General features: G+C 53.2%; 3 protein-coding genes across 3 annotated transcripts; 2 read left to right on the forward strand and 1 right to left on the reverse strand.

Moving 5' to 3' along the window:
* Nucleotides 1–2,413: 2,413 nt before the first annotated feature.
* On the forward strand, nt 2,414–3,816 carry Med11 (mediator complex subunit 11). Its single transcript, XM_051167630.1, has 3 exons — nt 2,414–2,578; nt 2,713–2,843; nt 3,608–3,816. The coding sequence occupies exons 1-3, from the start codon at nt 2,485–2,487 to the stop codon at nt 3,743–3,745; spliced, it is 363 nt and encodes a 120-aa protein (XP_051023587.1). The 5' UTR covers nt 2,414–2,484; the 3' UTR covers nt 3,746–3,816.
* A 2,797-nt stretch (nt 3,817–6,613) lies between these two features.
* Cxcl16 (C-X-C motif chemokine ligand 16) lies at nt 6,614–10,672 on the reverse strand. Its single transcript, XM_051167298.1, has 5 exons — nt 10,561–10,672; nt 10,021–10,156; nt 9,757–9,839; nt 6,921–7,331; nt 6,614–6,660 (listed from the first exon to the last, which is right to left on the reverse strand). Exons 1-5 carry the CDS (start codon nt 10,628–10,630, stop codon nt 6,614–6,616), a joined length of 747 nt encoding a protein of 248 aa, XP_051023255.1. The 5' UTR covers nt 10,631–10,672.
* Nucleotides 10,673–11,369: 697 nt separating this feature from the next.
* On the forward strand, nt 11,370–17,623 carry Zmynd15 (zinc finger MYND-type containing 15). Its single transcript, XM_051167599.1, has 14 exons — nt 11,370–11,531; nt 11,733–12,330; nt 13,233–13,467; nt 13,553–13,708; nt 14,140–14,300; nt 14,986–15,138; nt 15,432–15,512; nt 15,672–15,788; nt 15,876–15,964; nt 16,054–16,152; nt 16,303–16,456; nt 16,539–16,597; nt 16,781–16,941; nt 17,369–17,623. Exons 1-14 carry the CDS (start codon nt 11,472–11,474, stop codon nt 17,544–17,546), a joined length of 2,301 nt encoding a protein of 766 aa, XP_051023556.1. The 5' UTR covers nt 11,370–11,471; the 3' UTR covers nt 17,547–17,623.
* Nucleotides 17,624–19,469: the final 1,846 nt, after the last annotated feature.

A 19,469-nucleotide genomic window follows, 5' to 3' on the forward strand; every position in this document is an offset into this window, starting at 1 on the left:
GTGTGTGTCCGTGTGTGTGTGTCCGTGTGTGTGTGTGTGTGTGTGTGGTGTGTGTGTGTGTGTGTGTGTGTGTGGTGTATGTGTGTGTGTCCGTGTGTGTGTGTGTGTGTGTGGTGTGTGTGTGTCGGTGTGTGTGTGTGTGTGTTGGTGTGTGTGTGTGTGTCTGTGTGTGTACATGTATGCAGGTATCTGCACATAAGCCAAAGGAGGACATCCCATTTCCTGGAGCTGCAGATATAACCAATTGTGAGCCACCTGATGTGGGTGCTGGGAACTGAATTCAGGTCTTCTGCAAGACCAGCCAGTGCTTCTAACAGCTCAAGCCGTTTTTTTTTCCCCCTAGCATCCCCGAATGAATTTCACATGACGTAGGTAACGAGTTTTTCTGACATCCCTATTCCAGCTTCACGCCACCCCTAAGCACCACACTTACATCCCACTCAGTTGGACCTCCGCACTGGACTCCAGCCGGCCACCTTCATAGCCCCACCCCATCTCTTGGAGGGTCCCCCACAGCCCCATCTCTTGGAGGGTCCCGTTTCCGTTCTCCACCACAACCTCTCACCCATCTTCAGTTCAAGAGCCACTTCCCTCAAGAATACTTTCCCTGGGGCTGAAGAGAAAGCTTAGTGGTTAAGATCACAGGCTGCTCTTTCAGACGACCCCGGTTCAATCCCCAGCACTCACATGGTGACTCAAAACTGGCTTTAACTCCAGTTCTAGAGACTCCAACACCCTCTCTAAAGTCCATGGATGACCCATGCACACTGTGCACAGACACACAGGCAGGCAGAACACCCATACTCAACACCTTCAGCTTGGGAGGCAGAGGCAGGCAAATCTTTGTAAGCTCAAGGCCAGCCTGGTCTACAAAGGCAGTTCCATGACAGCCAGGGCTACACAGAGAAACCTTGTCTTGAAAAGCCAAAAACAGGGGCTGGAGAGATGGCTCAGAGGTTAAGGGCACCGACTGCTCTTTCAGAGGTCCTGAGTTCAATTCCCAGCAACCACATGGTGGTTCACAACCATCTATAATGTGATCTGATGCCCTCTTCTGGCCTGCAGGTGTTCATGCAGCCAGAGCACTGTATACATAATAAATAAATCTTAAAAAAAAAAAGCCAAAAACAAACAATGCCCTCTGAATGTGCTAACAAAACACTACTAAGTGAGAGTACATCTTATTTATCTTTATATCTGTAGAGCCTAGCACCTAACTGATAATCAGAGAGGGAAAGGCAGAGGGAGGAGCCAGGTACTGAGAACCAGCTGGGCTCTGGATCAGGAAGAAGCCTTAGGAAGAACAGCTTAACAGGCCGAGTCAAGCTTTCCTTGGGAGGGCCGATGACTATCCAGCGTGGAGGAACACACTTAAACTCCCACCATCGTCACCTGGCACAGGGCCAACACCCGATACATTCTTTTATTATTATTATTATATTTATTTTTATTTTCATATTTTATTTTTGGTTTTTCGAGGCAGGGTTTCTCTGTAGACCAGGCTGGCCTCAGACTCACAGAGATCTGCCTGCCTCTGCTTCCCAAGTGCTGGGACTAAGGCATATGAAACCACGCCTGGCCCTAATAAATTCTTATAAATTCAATAAGCCCACCAGACAGTGCCAATTAAATTGGACAGGTCTGAATGGCTTTGGGCCACAGGGCTGTTTCAGTGGTGGCTCATAAATTTAATCCCAGTATTAGGGAGGCAGAGGCAGTGTTACTCAACTTGGTGGGGGTGGGGGCAAACGTGCCCAAACCATGTTTGACCAACCTTCTTCAATAAGCTAATTAAAAGAGTCAAATTAAAAGTGGAAAAGTCAAAGAAAGGAGACTTACTCAACGTGGCCACACTAGGAAGAGGGTCAAAGCAATCCAGTAAAACCCTCAAGTCAGTCTTCAGGGTCCTGAAGTAACGTCAAGGTTTAAACACAGGACCAAAGATTAGGGTTGAGAGACCACATCTAAGCAGCCTCCCTCAAGGTCACACCCAGCACCGACTGTCATTATCCAGGCTTCAGTGTCATTCTGCAAAGTGGCCTGACAAGTTGTTAGAACTGTGTGGGATCTCTTTCTGGAAGACAAGTTACCTCTCCCCCGCCACCCCCGCCCCCGCGGCTTGGTCCCCTTTCTTTCTCTCAGCCTTTCCTCACTTCTCTGGGGTCCATTGTTTCAACAGTCTGATTGTCAGACTGAAGACATTCAAGTGTCTCTATATTTATAGAGTACCTTCCTTCCTGGCAGACCATTTACACCAGGAGGATCTCCGTGAGTCAGGGCAAGCCCGGTCTACAGTGACACCCTCTTTCCAAACCCTCGACCTGGCCTGGGTGACCAGGTGAACCGGGAGAAGGAAGGCCGCCCTGAGCATCCTGGGAGTTGTAGTGCTCGCCGCCGTGGCCGCCGCGCAGGCGCACACCGTTAACAGAGGCATTTCCGGGCCTTGCAGCCCCAGCTCGCAGAAGACGGCCTGCGGGGCTTTCCATGGGACCGATGGCTACCTACAGCCTGGCGAACGAGCGGCTGCACGCCCTGGAGGACATCGAGCGCGAAATCGGCGCCATCCTCCAGAACGCAGGTTCGGCGGGGAGACAGGGCCGGCCCCGGGGCTCCTCCGCGCGCGCGGCTGGGGCGGGACTCTGGGCGCTTGCCTTAGGGCGGCGCTAAGCCTCGGGCCTCGGCCTCACACCGCCCTCTCCCCCGCCCTGGCAGGAACGGCGATCCTGGAGCTGTCCAAGGAAAAAACCAACGAGCGGCTCCTCGACCGGCAGGCGGCAGCCTTCACCGCTTCTGTGCAGCATGTGGAGGCGGAGCTGTCGGCCCAGATCCGCTACCTCACCCAGGTGGGTTGTGCCTAGGAGGTGCGGGGCGGGGACCCCAGCTCTCCCATCCGTCACCGCCCTAGCCTTAGGGGTACCCTGAGCTTCAGCAGGGGTACGCCGCGGTAAGCGCTTTCATCTCAGGGCTGGTTTAGTTCCTTTGAGAAGCAAAGGATGAACCGGGCCAGGGTAAAGAGTGCCTAGTCAGACCAGGTGGCACAGGCATGTAATCTCAGCCACTCTTAGAGGCTGAGCGCGGAGGATCACAAGTTCAAAACCTGTCTGGGCAATTTAGACCCAGTTAAAAAAAAAAAAAAAAAAGAGGGCTGGGAGTTCCCTGTTAGAGCACCTGTCTGCCGTAAGGAGGCCCCAGGACTGAACAAAAAATAAATAAAACTGAAGCTACTGACCTTTGTTCATAGAAACTTGGCCTGACGTCCTGTGTGAGGCCCTATATGCGGGGGGGGGGGGGGGGGGGGGGGGCAGAAAGGGGACAGCACTAAGCAGCTTCCAAAGTCCTTCCTGTGGCCACCGGTGTTTACTAACGAGTGTGGTGTGCTGGGCACCCTGCAGTGTTTTACCCCACAACTCGAGGGAGTATCCTCTGCCATCCCCGTTTCACAGAGGAGGGTCACACACGGGTTGTAAGTCGTTTGCCTTAGGTCACTGAGTTACGGAACAGCTGAAGTAAGCGAAACTCAGGAAAGAAATGAGCCCAGAGAGGTACTGCGGGGTGGCGGGGCGGTCAGGAGAGGCACCGCCCCGCTGATGATCTAACTGTCCTGCAGGTGGCCACAGGGCAGCCGCACGAGGGTTCCAGCTACTCACACAGGAAGGATTGCCAGATGGCACTCAAGCGAGTAGACTATGCCCGCCTCAAGATCAGTCATGTAGCACGAGCCTGTGAGCAGATGCTGGAAAACTAAGTCAGGAAGACACAGAGTGCGGCCTGCACCCGGGGACAGAACCCAGAGACCAGTAGGACGGGGAGCAGAGTGTCACAAACGCGCCCTGCGGGTCAGAGCGGACTAGGACCGCCGCGAAGGAGAACTGGAGAATCTAAGCCCAGGCCCACGCACTGATCAGTTCTGGCTCTTCCAGCAAGACGGCCCTGTTTTCCTCTACACAGGATCAGACGGGTCAGAGGTCAGCTGTCCAACCCACTTCCTCAAGCGTACCCTGCCCTACGGTTCCAGGAGAATAAAAACGTCCAATAAAAATGAATGTATTCAGCCAGGCAGGCATGACTGTAATCCCATCTCTGTGAGTTCGAGGCCAGCCTGATCTACAAAGTGAGTCCAGGACAGCCAAGGCTACACAAGGAAACTGTCTCTTTAAATAAATAAATAAATAAAAATAAAATATATATATATATATATATATATTGTTTTTGTTTTTTGAGACAAAGTTTCTCTATGTTATCTTGGCTGTCCTGGACTTGCTTTGTAGACCAGGCTGGCCTTGAACTCACATCGATCCGCCTGCCTCTGCCTCCCGAGTGACATGTATTCTTATAAGCATGGCATGGTGGCTCACACCTGTAGCCCTAGCGCCTGGTTAAGTGGCGGTGGGAGGATTGCTGTAGTTTGAGACCAACTTGGGCTAAATACATATCGAGACCCTCCTTCAAAAAGAGAACTTAGTTCCTTGTCATAAGGAACAAAACAGGAACTAAGTGTTTTAGTAATAAAAGCTGTAACTTTGTTTTTTTATAAAGATCAGACTCTCTCTCTCTGGGGTGTGTGAGGAAGTGAGCCGTCCATACATCGTCAGCATAGCGGCTGGTGACCAGGGAGAGTGAGGAAACCTAGGTTCTCAACGTGGGCGTGAGACCAGAAGGGGCCACCAGCAGCAGTTCTGAGGGGACAAAGGCCCAGAGCCTGTGGAATTCAGTAATTCTAAAGAAACAACTTTTTTTTTCTAGACTTCTGTGTGTGTGTGTGTGTGTGTGTGTGTGTGTGTGAATAAGGTTTGCTGTTGTATGTGCACCGTGTGTGTACCTGGTACCTGTGGAGGTCAGGGAAGGCTGTAGAACCCTCAGGAATCGCGGGAGTTACAGGAGGCTGTGGTCCACCACACAAGTCCTCTGCAAGAACATCGGCCCCAACCTGCCGCCTGCTCTCTCCAGCCCTCAGGCAATAATGCAAAAAGTAATTTTTAGTATTATAGTTAAAAGCATAGAATTTGTCCAGTTTATTGTTAGATGATATGAAAAGCAGATGGGTTCATAGGAGGGTTGAGCCTAGAACCCCACACATGTGCGAGACAGGCGCTGGGCCTCGGCCGCACGTCTAGACCACACGTGAGACAGGCGCTGGGCCTCGGCCGCACGTCTAGACCACACGTGAGACAGGCGCTGGGCCTCGGCTGCACGTCTAGACCACACGTGAGACAGGCGCTGGGCCTCGGCCGCACGTCTAGGCCACACGTGAGACAGGCGCTGGGCCTCGGCCGCACGTCTAGGCCACACGTGAGACAGGCGCTGGGCCTCGGCCGCACGTCTAGACCACACGTGAGACAGGCGCTGGGCCTCGGCCACACGTCTAAAACCTCACATTTTGAAGCCTTACGTTGTATTAGAGGCAGGGGAGAGGACTCAGGGCAGTGAGTGGGGCCACTGATATGCTATTGGGGTTTTTTTTGTGTGTGCTGTTTTGTTTCGTTTTTTGAGACAAGGTTTCTCTGTGTGTAGCCCTGGCTGTCCTAGACTCACTCTGTAGACCAGGCTGGCCTCAACTCACAGCGATCTACCTGCCTCTGCCTCCCAAGTGCTGGGATTAAAGGCGTGTACCACCACGCCCGGCTATTGGGGATATTTTTAGGATTTATTTTTTATTTTATGTGCATTATGTTTTGCCTGTGTGTATGTCTGTGTGAGGGTGTTGGGTCCTCTGGAACTGGAGTTACAGACGGTCATGTGGGTGTCGGGAATTGAACCCAGGTGCTCTGGAAGAACAGCCAGTGCTCTTAACTTCTGAGCCATCTCTCCAGCCCCATGTTATTAATTGTTAAGACTGTTTTCCAAGGCAGATGTGGTACCACACGCCTTTAATCCCAGTACTCAGGAGGCAGAGGCAGGTGGATCACTGAGTTTGAGACCAGACTCACTACAAAGTGAGTGTAGGACAGTCAGGGATACACAGAGAGACCCTGTCTCAGAAAAAAAAAAAAAAAGTGTTTCCCAAGGGCAATCCTTTAATCCCAACATTGCAGAGGCAGGCAGATCTTTATGAGTTCAAGACCAGTTTACAGTCAGCTCCAAGACTGCCAGGGCTGAATAGTGAAACCCTGTCCCAAAAAAAAAAAAAGTTCAGTAGGTGTGTAGTCCCAGCACTATGGAAGTGGAGGCAGGCATGGACTAAATAAGATCCTGGCTAAACAAAACAAAAACCTGAAAACATATATACTGTTTATTAAAGTAAATTAGGCAGATGTGGTAGCATGTTTCTCTAATCCCAAAACCTAGGAGGCAGAGGCAGAGGATAATTCAGTGATGTCCTGGATTACATCAGGGTAAAGCATGTGCTAGGAGTCAGGTCTCTGATGGAGCCCGGCCTGCCACCCTGTTTCCCTCGCCCAAGTCATCGCTCACAGGCTTCCTTTTTTTTTTTTTTTTTTTAATTTTTTTTTTTTTTTATTATGCATACAGTGCTCTGCCTCCACATACACCTACAGGCCAGAAGAGGGCATCGGATCACATTATAGATGGTTGTGAGCCACCATGTGGTTTCTGGGAATTGAACTCAGGACCTTTGGAAGAGCCATCTCTCCAGCCCTAGGCTTCCATTCTTGCTTTAGGCACCGGGGTCTTGGTTCACGGGTTTATAAAAGAGCTGGAAATCTGGAAAGGATAGAGAAGTTGGTAGGTGAACCCCGAGATGAAGGAGGTTTGAGGCAGGACATGAGCTGGATTGGGGAACCCATTCCTAGACAGTGATTAACCTGAAGACCTAGGACATTCTGGCCAACCCGTCCCTCACCGCCCATCGTGCTGACCGCCTTGCTGTCCGTGTGCCTCTGTGAGGTCACCAGCTATCAGGGCAGGGCCCTTGGCAGGAAGATTCTAGGTCCCTGGAGGTGGGGTCTGGGAGTCCCGTTTACCTGCAGATCTCTGCCGTGTCACTTGCCTCCTGTTGCAAAACACACAGACCAGGACTACAGTGAGGAGGAGGACAGTGGCCAGGAGGGACAGCACAACCACCGAGACTGTCGTGCCAGCCTCAGCTCCTGGGCTTTCTTGCCCTGTGTCCTCTTTCTGTTTCGCATTTGCCTTGGCCTCAGGTCTGGCCTGCAGACCGTAGCTGGAAGTGAGAGTGGTGGTGTCAGGGTAGTGGGTGAGCTCTTCGTTCCAGGACGGTGTTCCAGATGGAAGAGGGGGTGGCTGGGTACTCAGAGCCTGTGCAGGGGTGCTTGTGTCTGGAGCTGTCCCGTCTGTGGGCTCAGGGACCCGGGTGCTGGCCTGAGGCAAACGCTCCTGGTGGTGGAAGCTCTTCCTGTGACCATTTCCACACTCTAGAGAGAAAGCAAACAAAGCATCAGCTACCAGAGCGGAACAGCTGCTGAAGCGCCTTCCCCACCTATCTGTCATTCCTCCCTGCCCCCCCCCATTTCAGTCACAGTTTTACCGGACAGGAACCTTCAGCAAGAAAGTACAGGGAGGGTTATACTGTGCTGAGGAGAGGCTGTGGACAAGGGATGGACAATTGTACACGAGTGGGCAGAAAGGCCCTGATTAGTGGTCTGAACAAGGGAGGGGCTGGGGTGTAGCACAGACTAAATACCCCAGCTCCACCCCAGGGTAAAGCAAGGCTCTGCCAGATCCCTTTTGGCCTGCAAGCCCTGGCCAGGATGACTTCAGCACGAAGGTGGTTCAGGTGTGGTAAGTCATAGAGTCCCATATGGCCAGGGGGGAGTCAGAGTGGTTAGCTTTGCTGGGTCTGTCAGCTGCTGAAATCCCTCATCTGGGCATCGCGTTCTGACCCCACCAGAGGGAAGGGCAGGGGGAGCACCCAGAGGAGTCACACAGCCGTGTGTGCCACTCAGCCACAGAGTTCTTGCCTAGCATGTATGAGCTGAGGCCCTGGATTCGTTCCCCAGCATTGTGCAAAAAGAGAGTTGGGACAGGGCAGCTGAAAGGGGGGGTCAGGAGGGAGGGGGAGGAAGAAGACAGGGGCAGAAGCTCACAAACCACGAGATGCAGTCATGGGACACACAGGTATATTAAGCTGCATTGGACCCTAGGTGAACTTTACCCCCACCCGCAGCTGCTCTGAGACTCATGTTACAAGGCCCAGGGTGTCTGGGAGGATTGAAGGGAGCTGTAGGTCTCTGTAGACTGAGCACTGCGGCCACCTTTGACACCAGGTCACTAGTGAAGAACATTTCCAGCTTTTTGTTGTTTTTTTTAGGGACAGGGCTTTTGTTGTTGTTGTTTTTGTTTTTTTATAACCTTGGCCATCCTAGAACTAGCTCTGTAGACCAGGCTGGCCTCCAAAATGCCTGCTCTCCCTCCTACGTGCTGGGACTAAAGGTGTGTGTCACCATACACTGCCCGTATGGTCTCTTTCAGAAGATCACAGTCTGCACAGGGAAGAGACACTGTTGCTGAAAGCAAGCTCTTAAGTCATTTGTTTAAAGATGGGCTTATGCATACCTAAGATTTATTCATTTAATTGAGTTGTTTGTTTGTTTGTTTACCTTGAATGAAAAAAAAGAACAATAAAATACTGAACTCAGAATGGCATGGAGGTGGTGCAGCCCTTTAACTCCAGCACTCAAGAGGCAGAGGAATCTGGATCTCTGTGAGTTCGAGGCTGTCCTGGTCTATGGAGCAAGTTCCAAGACAGCTAGAGCTGTTACAAAGAAACCCTGAGTCAAAAAGAAACCCAAAAAAACAAAACAAAAAACAACTGTAAATAAAATATTGCAGAATCTCGGGCTGGAGAGATGGCTCAGAGGTTAAGAGCATTGGCTGCTCTTCCAAAAGTCCTGAGTTCAATTCCCAGCAACCAGGTGGTAGCTCACAACCATCTATAATGAGATCTGGTGCCGCCTTCTGGCTTTAAGGTATATATGCAAGCGAAATACTGTATAAATAACAAATATGTCTTATTAAAAAAAACTTTAGAAAATATTGTAGACTCTAGAAGATGTATTTAGAGGTTGTTCACGGTAGAATTCTTTCAACTTTTTGTTTTGTTTTTCAGATAGAATCTCCAGGCTTAGACCTGGCTGTCCTGAAATTCTCTATGTAGACCAGGCTGGTAGACCAGAGATTCGGAGCCGGGCATGGTAGCACATGCCTTAATCCCAGCACTCGAGAGGCAGAGGCAGGGGGCTCTCTAAGTTCGAGGTCAGCCTGGTCTACAAAGCGAGTACAGGACAGCCACGGCTACACAGAGAGACCCTGTCTCTAAACTACCCCCCCCCAAAAAAAGGTGTGTAGATGAATTCTTTCAACTTATTTGTTTTCGTCATTCGGCATTAGAACTAGAACAGCATCTTCCAGTGATTTCAATTAAAATACAGTAGTGAAAGCCAAGCTGGTGGTAGAGTCCTGTAGTCCCTACTACTAGAGAGGTTGAGGCAGGGGGATAGCAGTCAAGACTGTCCTGGTCAACTTAGCCACACCCTGTCTAAAAGTGTTTAAAACTCGGGGAGATAGGTCAGTGGCAGAGCACGTATTTAGCATGACTAATCTTGAGTATAGTTTATTATAATAGTGAAATATTAAGTAATAGCCTATGTGATAGAACAAATTGGCCAAGAGCAGGGGATGCCAGTCAAGGATAACAGGAGTACACAGACTCAAGTGAAAGTACATCAGCCAGAGCTAAAAGGATTTAACAGGAAAGGCACTGGGTGGCAGAGGCAAAGGCAACTGTAAGATGGCAGCCTGCACCCTGGTGGCCCACTGCAGGATAGAAAAGGCTCTTACCCTTCCGTGCAAAGCAGCTCACCAGGTCACGGGCCCACTGTGCTTTGCTTTCCCCACACACACTCACGGACTGCAACTGAAACCTGCAAGAGGATCAATCTTACGTGACCACTCCTTCCCTTCCCTACCTTTCCTCATTCCAAAGGTGTGAAGTCACCCAAGGCGAGCCCCACTAGGGCTGGGAATCCCCAGGTGAGTGAAACCGGGAAGAAGCTAGGCTGCCCACCAGACCCCAGGCTCCCCAGGGAGGGCAGGGGACAGTACCTGACGAAGAAGAAACAGTGATTGACTGCTTTCAGCTGTTTCCGGATCTCAGCCAGGATCCGAGGCGTTATCTGCCTATCAGAAATAATTCTCTCACAGAAACAACTTCCAGTGACACTGCCCTGGTTCCCATCACCTAAAAGAGAAAGGGATCAGCCTGTGTTCTCAGACTGAGGATCTGCTCTTGGGCCTCTGACTCAGCCTCCCCTAAGCCCTAGACCTTCGTCCCACCCCAGTGTAATACCGTCTAGGCCCAGATGTCCCCAGTTCCAGTCTATCCTCAGACAGCTGCCACCTTTGACAGCCCTGGGCTGATTTGGGGGGGGGGGGCGGGTTGAGACAGGGTTTCTCTCTGCACCCTGTGCTGTCCTGGACTTACTTTGTAGACCAGGCTGGCCTCGAACTAACTTACAGAGATCCACCTGCCTCTGCCTCCCTATTGCTGGCATTTAAAAGTGTAGGGGCTCTCTCTGGGCTGAATTCTTAATCCCTTGCACCTACTGCCCCTCCATCGGGTCCCAATCCCTCCACCCAACTAACCTGGCAGGATCAGCAGCGCCAGCAAGAAGAGAAAGAACACACGGGGCGGGGCTCTGAAGGCCCACTTCATCTCCGGGCTCTGCGGAGCTCCGCGGCACCTGGCCACCCAGCCGACATCCAGCCAGTTCTATGATGCTTTTGATTCTTCGCTTCGCCTGAGGTTCTGAGGAGGCGCCAATCCCGTGCTAAGCTCAGGCGGGGAGGGGGCGCGAGGTGGTGGTGCCCTCCTTCCCCGCGTGCCGCCCCGAACCGACCGTCTGGTCAGTACTGGGGAGCCCGTGCTGCGCCCAGCTTCCACATCGGGGAACCCCCTACCTCGAAAGGCGGAGCTCCTTCACCCGACTCCAGACTCCCTGGCGAGCCGCCCTGTAGGGGCAGCCAAGAACATCTGACAAAACCGAAAGTTGGGGCTGTAGAGCCAGAGGAATCCGAGTGGGCAAGCAGCGGCCCCGGAAGAATGACTCTGTTGGGTTCCGGGATTTCAGTCCTCTTGGGCGCTCGCCCGTCGTCTGTCTGCTGGTTTGTAAAGTGGATGATCATCTAGATCCTCCCTCCCGCTCTAAGATGCTTTCACTTCCCTGGTGGGTCACCGTGGGATCCAGTGACATGTCCAAGGTGAAACAGCCCAGTGAGTCACCAGGCTTGTGGGTTGCGCACGTACTGGCTTCAGCCAGACACCCTAAGCGTGCCACTCAAGTTATGAGCAGTAGGCTCGGGCAGCCCTGACGTCACGACGGTCCCCCAGCGCGAGGTATTTACCTTCGAAAAGTGGTGGCGGCTGCAGGTACCGGAGGAGAGGGTGGGCCGGATAGCGGGCGGGTTTTACTGGGGCTCACACCAAACCGATCCACACCCAAGAGTTGCCTCAGTTTTACACCCACCTCTATTTCTCACAGGGTTAACTTTACCTCATGTCTTCCCTTAATCCAAATCTCAGTTTAGGACTTGAGCCATTGAGTTTTGCAGTCCAGGTACGATTTCATCCCTTTTCCCCTAAATACCTCCTTTACATAGCCTCGCTCCATCCTCATCCCTGCAAACGCTGTTTTCGGCTCCTAATACACGTCTGTACATTTTACCTCAAAGCCACACTCTTCTCGCTTTCGTGACCCAGCCTAAACCCCCACCACTACCTTGGTCCTCATCGTTATCACACATCCCTCTCTGCTTAGTCTGGGTCCAGGCCCTGCGGGTCTGAAGACATGGAGTTCGTGTCTGGATACCGAGACGAGTTCCTTGATTTCGCTGCTCTTCTCTTTGGCTGGTTCCGCAAGTTCGTGGCAGAGAGGGGGACTATGGGGACCAGCCTCGAGGGCCGATGGCGTCAACTGGAGGCTCAGATAAGGAGGCTGCCTCAGGACCCTGCCCTCTGGGTGCTCCACGTCTTACCAAACCGTAGTGTGGGCATCAGCCTGGGGCAAGGTGCAGAGCAAGGCCCTGGGCCAGGCCTAGGGGCGTCCCGGCTGCTGGGAGATGAGCCTCCGCTCCGCCTGAGAGACCTGAGCCCCTACGTAAGCTTTGTAAGCCTGGAGGATGGAGAAGAAGGGGATGGGGAGGAAGATGAAGAGCGTGGAGCGGAGAGCTCAGGCCCAGAGAAGGCGGAACCGCAGGAAGGTGCAGAGCCAGCCCCTTCGAGCAAGGAACTCCCCCAAGAAAAGCCTCGCACCGAGCCAGAGGTGCCCCGGCAGGAGGCAAGCTGTGATGATGGCTGCAGAGAGGAGCGAGGAGAGGAGGACCGCCCACCTGAAAAGAGGAAAGGGCGGAAGAGCGGTAAGAAGCCAGGATGACCCTGTCCTGTTCCTTGTACAGACACCTTTCTGAACTCCTCCCATGTCACCTAAAACCCAAGTAGGAGTCACAAACTGGTGGCCTTTATGCAATTCGGATGCCAGAGCTGTTCTCTTCTACCACAAAGTGTTTGTTTGTTTAGACTGTTTTGTTTTGTTTTGGGGAGGGGGGGTTGTGTTTGTTTGTTTCAAGACAGGGTTTCTCTGTGTAACATCCCTGCCTGTCCTGGACTCACTTTGTAGACCAGGCTGGCCTTGAACTCACAGAGATCCGCCTGCCTCTGCCTCCGCCTCTGCTGAAATTAAAAGCATGGGCACACTGGTGACTGCCTTTAATCCCAGCAGTCAGAAAGGCAGAAGCAGATCGCTGTGAGTTCGAGGCCAGCCTGGTCCACAAAGAGTCCAGGACAGCCAAGGCTACACAGAGAAACCCTGTCTCAAAAAACCAAACCTAAACAAACAAATAAACAAAAACAGTGTCTGGGGCTGGAGAGATGGCTCAGAGGTTAAGAGCACTGACTGCTCTTCCAGAAATTCCAGGTTCAATTCCCAGAGGCCACATGGCACTAACTGTCTTCTGTACCTCCATTTCCAAGGGGGTATAACGCGCTCCTCTGGCCTCTGCAGGCGTGTGATGTACAGACACCCTTGGAGAAAATACCCATACACGTAAAATAAGAATAAGTCTAAATGAAGTGAATCCAACTTTTGTTAAATTTCCTGCATTTCTTACATTCCAGCCTTCGCAGCCGCTGCCCCCTTCCAGTGAGGAAACGCCTCTTTCATCTAGTCCTTTCTACTCATTGAGGTCACTTCTCTGCCCCCTCAAGGCGTCTAAATTTGGTACATTTGGCTGACTGTCTGCTCCCTGCTCTCTCCCCACAGAGGCTGCCCCCCTGCACCTCTCCTGCCTTTTGCTGGTGACAGATGAGCACGGCACCATCTTGGGCATTGATCTGCTAATGGATGGCGCGCAGGGGAGTGTGGGCCAGAGCCCAGGGCCTGAGAACCTGGCTCCTCGCGCCTATGCTCTCCTTTGTCATAGCATGGCCTGCCCCATGGGCTCTGGGGACCCCCGAAAGCCCCGGCAGCTTACTGTAGGAGACGCCCACCTGCATCGGTAGTGATATCTGGTCTGAGGGCGTGGGAGGGTGACCTGAGCTCCTGAGACCAGTCAGCCTGATGCCGCCTTGATCTCCACGCAGAGAGCTGGAGAGCCTGGTCCCGAGGCTGGGAGTAAAGTTAGCGAAGACTCCAATGCGAACGTGGGGTCCTCGGCCAGGCTTTACTTTTGCCTCCCTCCGGGCTAGAACTTGCCATGTTTGTCACAAGCACAGCTTTGAAGTGAAATTGACACCCTGGTGAGTACCCACAAGGCTGGGGTCAAAGGGAAGGACCCTTGCAGTTGGCCCAACCAAGTAGAACAGCAAGCCAGGCCAGGGAGGGCTGCAGCAGACAGAGTGGGGAGCAGGGGGGGAAGAAGGGTTTAAAAAAAAAAAAACAAGCTGGGTGTGGTGGTACACGCCTTTAATCCCAGCACTCGGGAGACAGAGGCAGGTGGATCACTGTGAGTTCAAGGCCAGCCTGGTCTACAAAGTGAGTCTAGGACAGCCAAGGCTACACAGGGAAACCCTGTCTCAAAAAACCAACAACCAACCAACCAACCAACCAAGTTATGGACTGTTAGTTAAAGGGGGCAATACAAACAGGCTGAATGGCATCCGGGCAGCTGTACAGCCGACAGGGCCTATGAAGACTAACACCAGGTTCCTATGACCCCGGTGTCACCCAGCCCCCAATGCAGTGCTGTCTTGTACTGTGGAGAGCCTTGCCTCCAGGCGGATTGGCGCCGATGCCCCGATGATGTGAGCCACCGATTTTGGTGCCCGAGGCTTGCAGCCTTCATGGAGCGAGCAGGAGAGCTGGCAAGTCTGCCTTTCACTTTTACGGCAGGTACGGAAGGGAAGGAGGTCAAGGGAGCAGGGAGGGGACCCTGAACCAGGCCTTTGAGGCCAGACCCACCGCTGGGGGGAGGGAGGGGGGCTAAGTGTTTGGTTGAAGTCTACATCCCTGGAGTAAGAGCTGGGCACTGCATGTTTGCAGCTCAGGGTTAGGGAGAGTGCCTGAGCAGAAGAGGGGAATGACCAGGTCCCTGACAGAGATTTAGGGCCTTTAGTGCCATCGATTGAAATACTCTCTTCCCACTGCAATCACCATCCAATCACATAATCTCAAACATATCACTTAAGCCGGGCATGGTTAGCGCTTTCTCAGCATTTGGGAGGCTGAGGCAGGAGGGCCACCCTGTGCTACGTGAGATTTTGTCTCACAAGGGCTGGCCCCATGGGGTGTTCCTTAATCCCAGCACTTGGAAGGTAGAGCCAAGGAGGGCCGGGTGTTCAGAGCCACACTCTGCCACACAGCGTAAAGCCGGCCCAAGCAGCAATGAGACCCTGTCTCAAAACAAAAACCTCTCTCTTCTGTAGGAGAGCTGAAATATGCTAGGCGCTCAGAAATGAGCATTCCCTCCCTAGGTAGAGCCAGGCCCAAAGGTAGAGTCCTCAGAGTTAGCAGGTGGCAGGCAGAGCCCTGGGGGCCTAGCCACCAAGCTTTCCATCCTCACCCCCTCCTTCTGCAGAGGTAACCAGCGAAACCTTTAACAAGGAAGCGTTTCTGGCCTCTCGGGGCCTCACTCGTGGCTATTGGACCCAGCTGAGCATGCTGGTTCCGGGGCCTGGTGCCCCCAGGAACCCCTGGGGCAGCACACCGTCCCTCAGTTGCCTTCTTAATGGTACGTGAGGCCTCCTGCCAAGAATGGACTCTTAAGCCTGGAGGGAAGGTTGTGAGACTGGAGGAGTGGCCCAGGCCCAGGCCCCATGTAACACACACACCGACCCTGTACTCGCACCATCAGGATGACTTGAAGCTTTTCCAGACCTCAAGGGAGTTGTTTCCATGTATCCATCCAATAACCCTGTCCCTAGACTAACCCCAGGGGCACAGCTCTTCTGGGAAGGGGCGGGAGACGATGAGGCAGTTAGAGGTTTACAGGCCCCTAGGCATGGCTTTTCCTCATCCTGCCAGGTGATCCTTACCAGCTTCTTCAGGGGGACGGACCTGCCCTGATGCCTCCTGTGCCCCTGGACCCACCCAGGAGCCTCTTTGGTGAGCTGGAGGGTCCTGAAAGAACTAGGAGCTGGGACAGAAAACCTGGGGCGCCGGAGGGGGGAGTGTAGGGGGTGGTGGCAGACAAAAACTGAGCACCTGAGAAGAGGGAGGTGCTTATTAGGGGATGGGGGTCCCCCATGAAGACACTCTCCCCAGGTTCATGGCAGGACTACTACACGTGGCGGGGCCTCAGCCTGGACTCCCCTATGGCTGTGCTTCTCACCTACCCACTGACTGTGTATTACGTCATCACCCACCTGGTGCCCCAGTCCTGTAAGGAGAGCAGACAGGAGCGGAGGGTGCGGGCACGGGTCTGGCAGTAGGGGGACCTGTATCTTTAACGGGTTGGCTTCTCACCAGTCCCTGAGCTCAACATCCAGAACAAGCAGTCACTGAAGATCCACGTGGTGGAGGCTGGCAAGGAATTTGACCTCGTCATGGTGTTTTGGGTAAGTCTCCCAACCAGAGAGTGTGCGTTGAAAAGACAGGTGTGGGGGACAGGGCGGGACCCAGAGCTGACTGAGTCTCTGTCTCTAAGGAACTCTTGGTCCTTCTCCCCCATGTGGCCCTGGAGCTACAGTTTGTGGGTGACAGCCTGCCACCCGAGAGTGACCAGCAGCATTTTACCATGCAGAGGGTAAGAGCAAGAGAGGGACCTGCCTGCTCTCCAGCCCTGCCTCTGCTAGCCTCCTGGCGGGTCCCTCTGCTCCCCCTGCCCCTGCCCCCCACCTTAATCTGTCTGTCCTGTGCTTCTGTTACCCTGGCTTCCGGTGGCTTCCCCCCACAGGATGGCCCTGAGGTGTCTCTGCGCCCTAGCTCTGGAGTGTCCGCTCGGCTGGGCTCTGGGACTAAAGAGAAGGGAGGGCGAAGGGACCTGCAAATCAGGGTGTCCACCAGGCCCTATCACCTGCTCCAGGGACCCAAGCCGGACCTGGTCATTGGTAAGAGCCTGGGGCTCAAGGATAGAGGTTTGGGGAAAAGTAAAAGGAGACCATGGGCGCCAGTGTCATCCTCTCTTGGCAGGCTTTAACTCTGGCTTTGGTCTCAAGGACACGTGGCTGAGCTCTCTACCCAGACTGCAGGTGGCTAATCTCGCCTACCCAGGCCCTTCTAGTCTCTAAAGGCTCCTTCCACCTCCCTTCAGCTGCTCCGTAGACTTAGGCAACACCTCTCCGGCATCCCCGGTCCCTTCTTGGGTGGGGCTTGGGATGTATCTAGGTGAAGGAGTCTCCCAGGGAGAGTCTGAGGGCCCACCCAAACCCCAGTCTCTCCGAGTGCCAGCTTTCTTCACTGAGAGCAGTGAGTACGGCTGTGTGATGGACGATCAGACCATGGCGGTGGCCACAGGAGGGGGCACCAGCTCCCCACAGCCCAACCCTTTCCGCTCCCCGTTCCGTCTCAGAGCAGCTGACAACTGTATGCCATGGTAAGGGCCCGCCCGTGGCCAGCTATTGCCCTCCTGACCTGCCGTTTATCCACTCTGCAGCCTAAAATGTCTCCATATTCCTGGGACTATCTTCTCCCCAGTCTTACACCCTTCGTCTCGGTCCTCTCTGTTCTCCCACTCCCTCGCTGGTCGGGACACCCTTCAAGACAGCCTTTTAGATCCGCGTACATCTCTCAACTTCCCGCCCTACTCCTAAAAAGACTCTGTTACTCCTTTATTTTCTTCTGGGGATCGACCTCAGGTGCCGGGCTTAGTAGCAGGTTCTTTTCACCCGCTGCCTTACCACCATCACCTTATTGCTTTTTACTGCACCCGAGCCTTAAGTCTAGACCCCTTGGCACAGCCTGCTAGGAGGCCCGGCCCTGCCTGACCATGCCTGACCATGCCCTCGCCGCCGCCGCCGCAGGTACTGCAACGCCTTCATCTTCCATTTGGTTTACAAGCCTCCCCAAGGCGGCGCGGTCCGCTCAGCGCCGGGCCCTGCACCAAGACCCCCAACTCCAGCTGCTGCTCCTGTCCCCACTCGAAGGCGCCGCGGAGAAAAGAAAGCTGCGCGCGGGCCCCGCCCCCGCCGCCGCCGATGATGCGTGCGGACTTGGCAGCCGTCCGCTCCCTTTCCAAGCATGCTTCCAAAAGGAAAACACTCCAAGGCCCAGGGGGAGGAGGACTGATTGTCAGGATACGAAAGGTTAAATAAAATTCCTTGTTTGAAACCTCTGAGCGGGGTTACTGACCCCTTGAGGTCACCCTCATGATTGGATTATTATAGGATAGAAAGATAAGGAGTTAGGATGCCTTTTTCAGGGTCCCTTTCATTCTGTTAATTCCAGCAGCGAGTACAGCCTTCCCTGGGAACCCCAAAATCCTCTCCCAGTTTGGGTGTTGGTAAACATCTCCTGCTAAAACAGTGAGAGACCAAAAAGCAGAAAGTGGTTTCCTTTAGCGGGACTGGGAAACAGACGGCATCCATAGGACACAATCTACACTTGGTTTGGAGTCAGTTAAGAGCCTGGGGTGTTGGGGGTGTGGGTGTGGGTGTGGGTGGATGGCGGGGGGCGGGGGGGGGGCGAAAGCGTGGTTACACACGCCTCTAATCGCTGTGAGTTCGAGGCCAGCCTGGTCTACAAAGCGAGCCCAGGACAACCAGGGCTACACAGAGAGACTCTGTCTTGAGAAAACAAACAAACAAACAAACAAACAAACAGAGCCTGACTCAGCCTGTGCCTGCCTGGATCGGGCTGATTACTTCCCTCAGGGTGGTTTTGTCCTTTCTCCATGTATTTAATTTCTATTAAACAGGTCATTAGGTCCAGATGATTGACAGTGTGTTTTCATGTCATGCTTGCCAATCTCTACCAGACAAGCTCATGAGTTCCAGCTCCTCTGTCCCCTCGAGCCAGACACCTCTAAACAACAATATGCATTCTGTCATCATGGAATTTCCCACTTTCTTGCTCAATCCCTATTTGACTTTCTTAGGGACGGAGGCATTTCCTGACTTGAACGCTGGAGAGGAGGCACAGACCCAAGCCCTGAAAACACATATTTCCCCTTCCTCACACTTGTTATTCCTAGTCTACTCTTTCAGTTACTCCGGGACAAAGGGTGGGTGCTACACCCGCCTGTGAAGGGGCCCGTGGGCCTTCTTAAACTGTTTATCTATTTACTCCCACGGGCCCCTGCCTTCCACTCTCCCTCCTCAGCGTTTCTTCTTCTTTCGGTCTCTGTAACCAGAGAGAAATGGTCTAGTTTCCTGGTGGACTGAAGTTAAACAAAACGTTTCAAGGGCTCCTTCCCCAACCAAAATTAACCTCCAGATTCCAGGGGGAAGAAAAAGTAGGAAAGGATATGTTGTCTGCAAGCTGTGAGATTGCTGAAGAGTTCTTTATCCACCTTGCTCTGTTGACTGTTCACTTGCTCTCGTGAACAGATCGCAGCCTCTTTGTGACATCAATGTTTCATAGCCGGGGCAGTGGTGGCGCACGCCTTTAATCCCAGCACTTAGGAGGCAGAGGCAGGCGTATCGCTGTGAGTTCGAGGCCAGCCTGGTCTACAAAGTGAGTTCAAGGACAGCCAGGGCTGTTAACACAGAGAAACCCTGTCTGGAGAAACAAAGTTTCATAAGCGAACTGCTCCTTTCAGAATTGGCTTCCCCCCAAGCGCAGTTTTATGCCTTGTTATGACATGAACTGAGAAGGCTGAAGCCAGAGACTCTCAGGGTCTCTGAGACTCTGTTTAAGAAAAAAAGGTAGAGAAAGAATAAACAAAACCAGGAAAGGAGACTGTACGCCCCGAACAACAAATCCTTTCTCCCTTGCGTTGCTTAGCATGTGTGAAGACCTTGGATAGTTCCTCAGCACCAATAAAACCATGCGTAGTGGTACATACCTGTAAGCCCAGCGCTTGGAGGAAGTGCCGGGAGGGAAGACAGGAGAATCAATAGTTCAAGGTCACCCTCTTCTGTATAGCAAGGCCAGCCAGGCACTTGAGAGACTGTGGAGAGAGGG

This window comes from Acomys russatus, chromosome 25, assembly GCF_903995435.1.
Source record: "Acomys russatus chromosome 25, mAcoRus1.1, whole genome shotgun sequence".
Taxonomy (NCBI): Eukaryota; Metazoa; Chordata; class Mammalia; order Rodentia; family Muridae; genus Acomys; species Acomys russatus.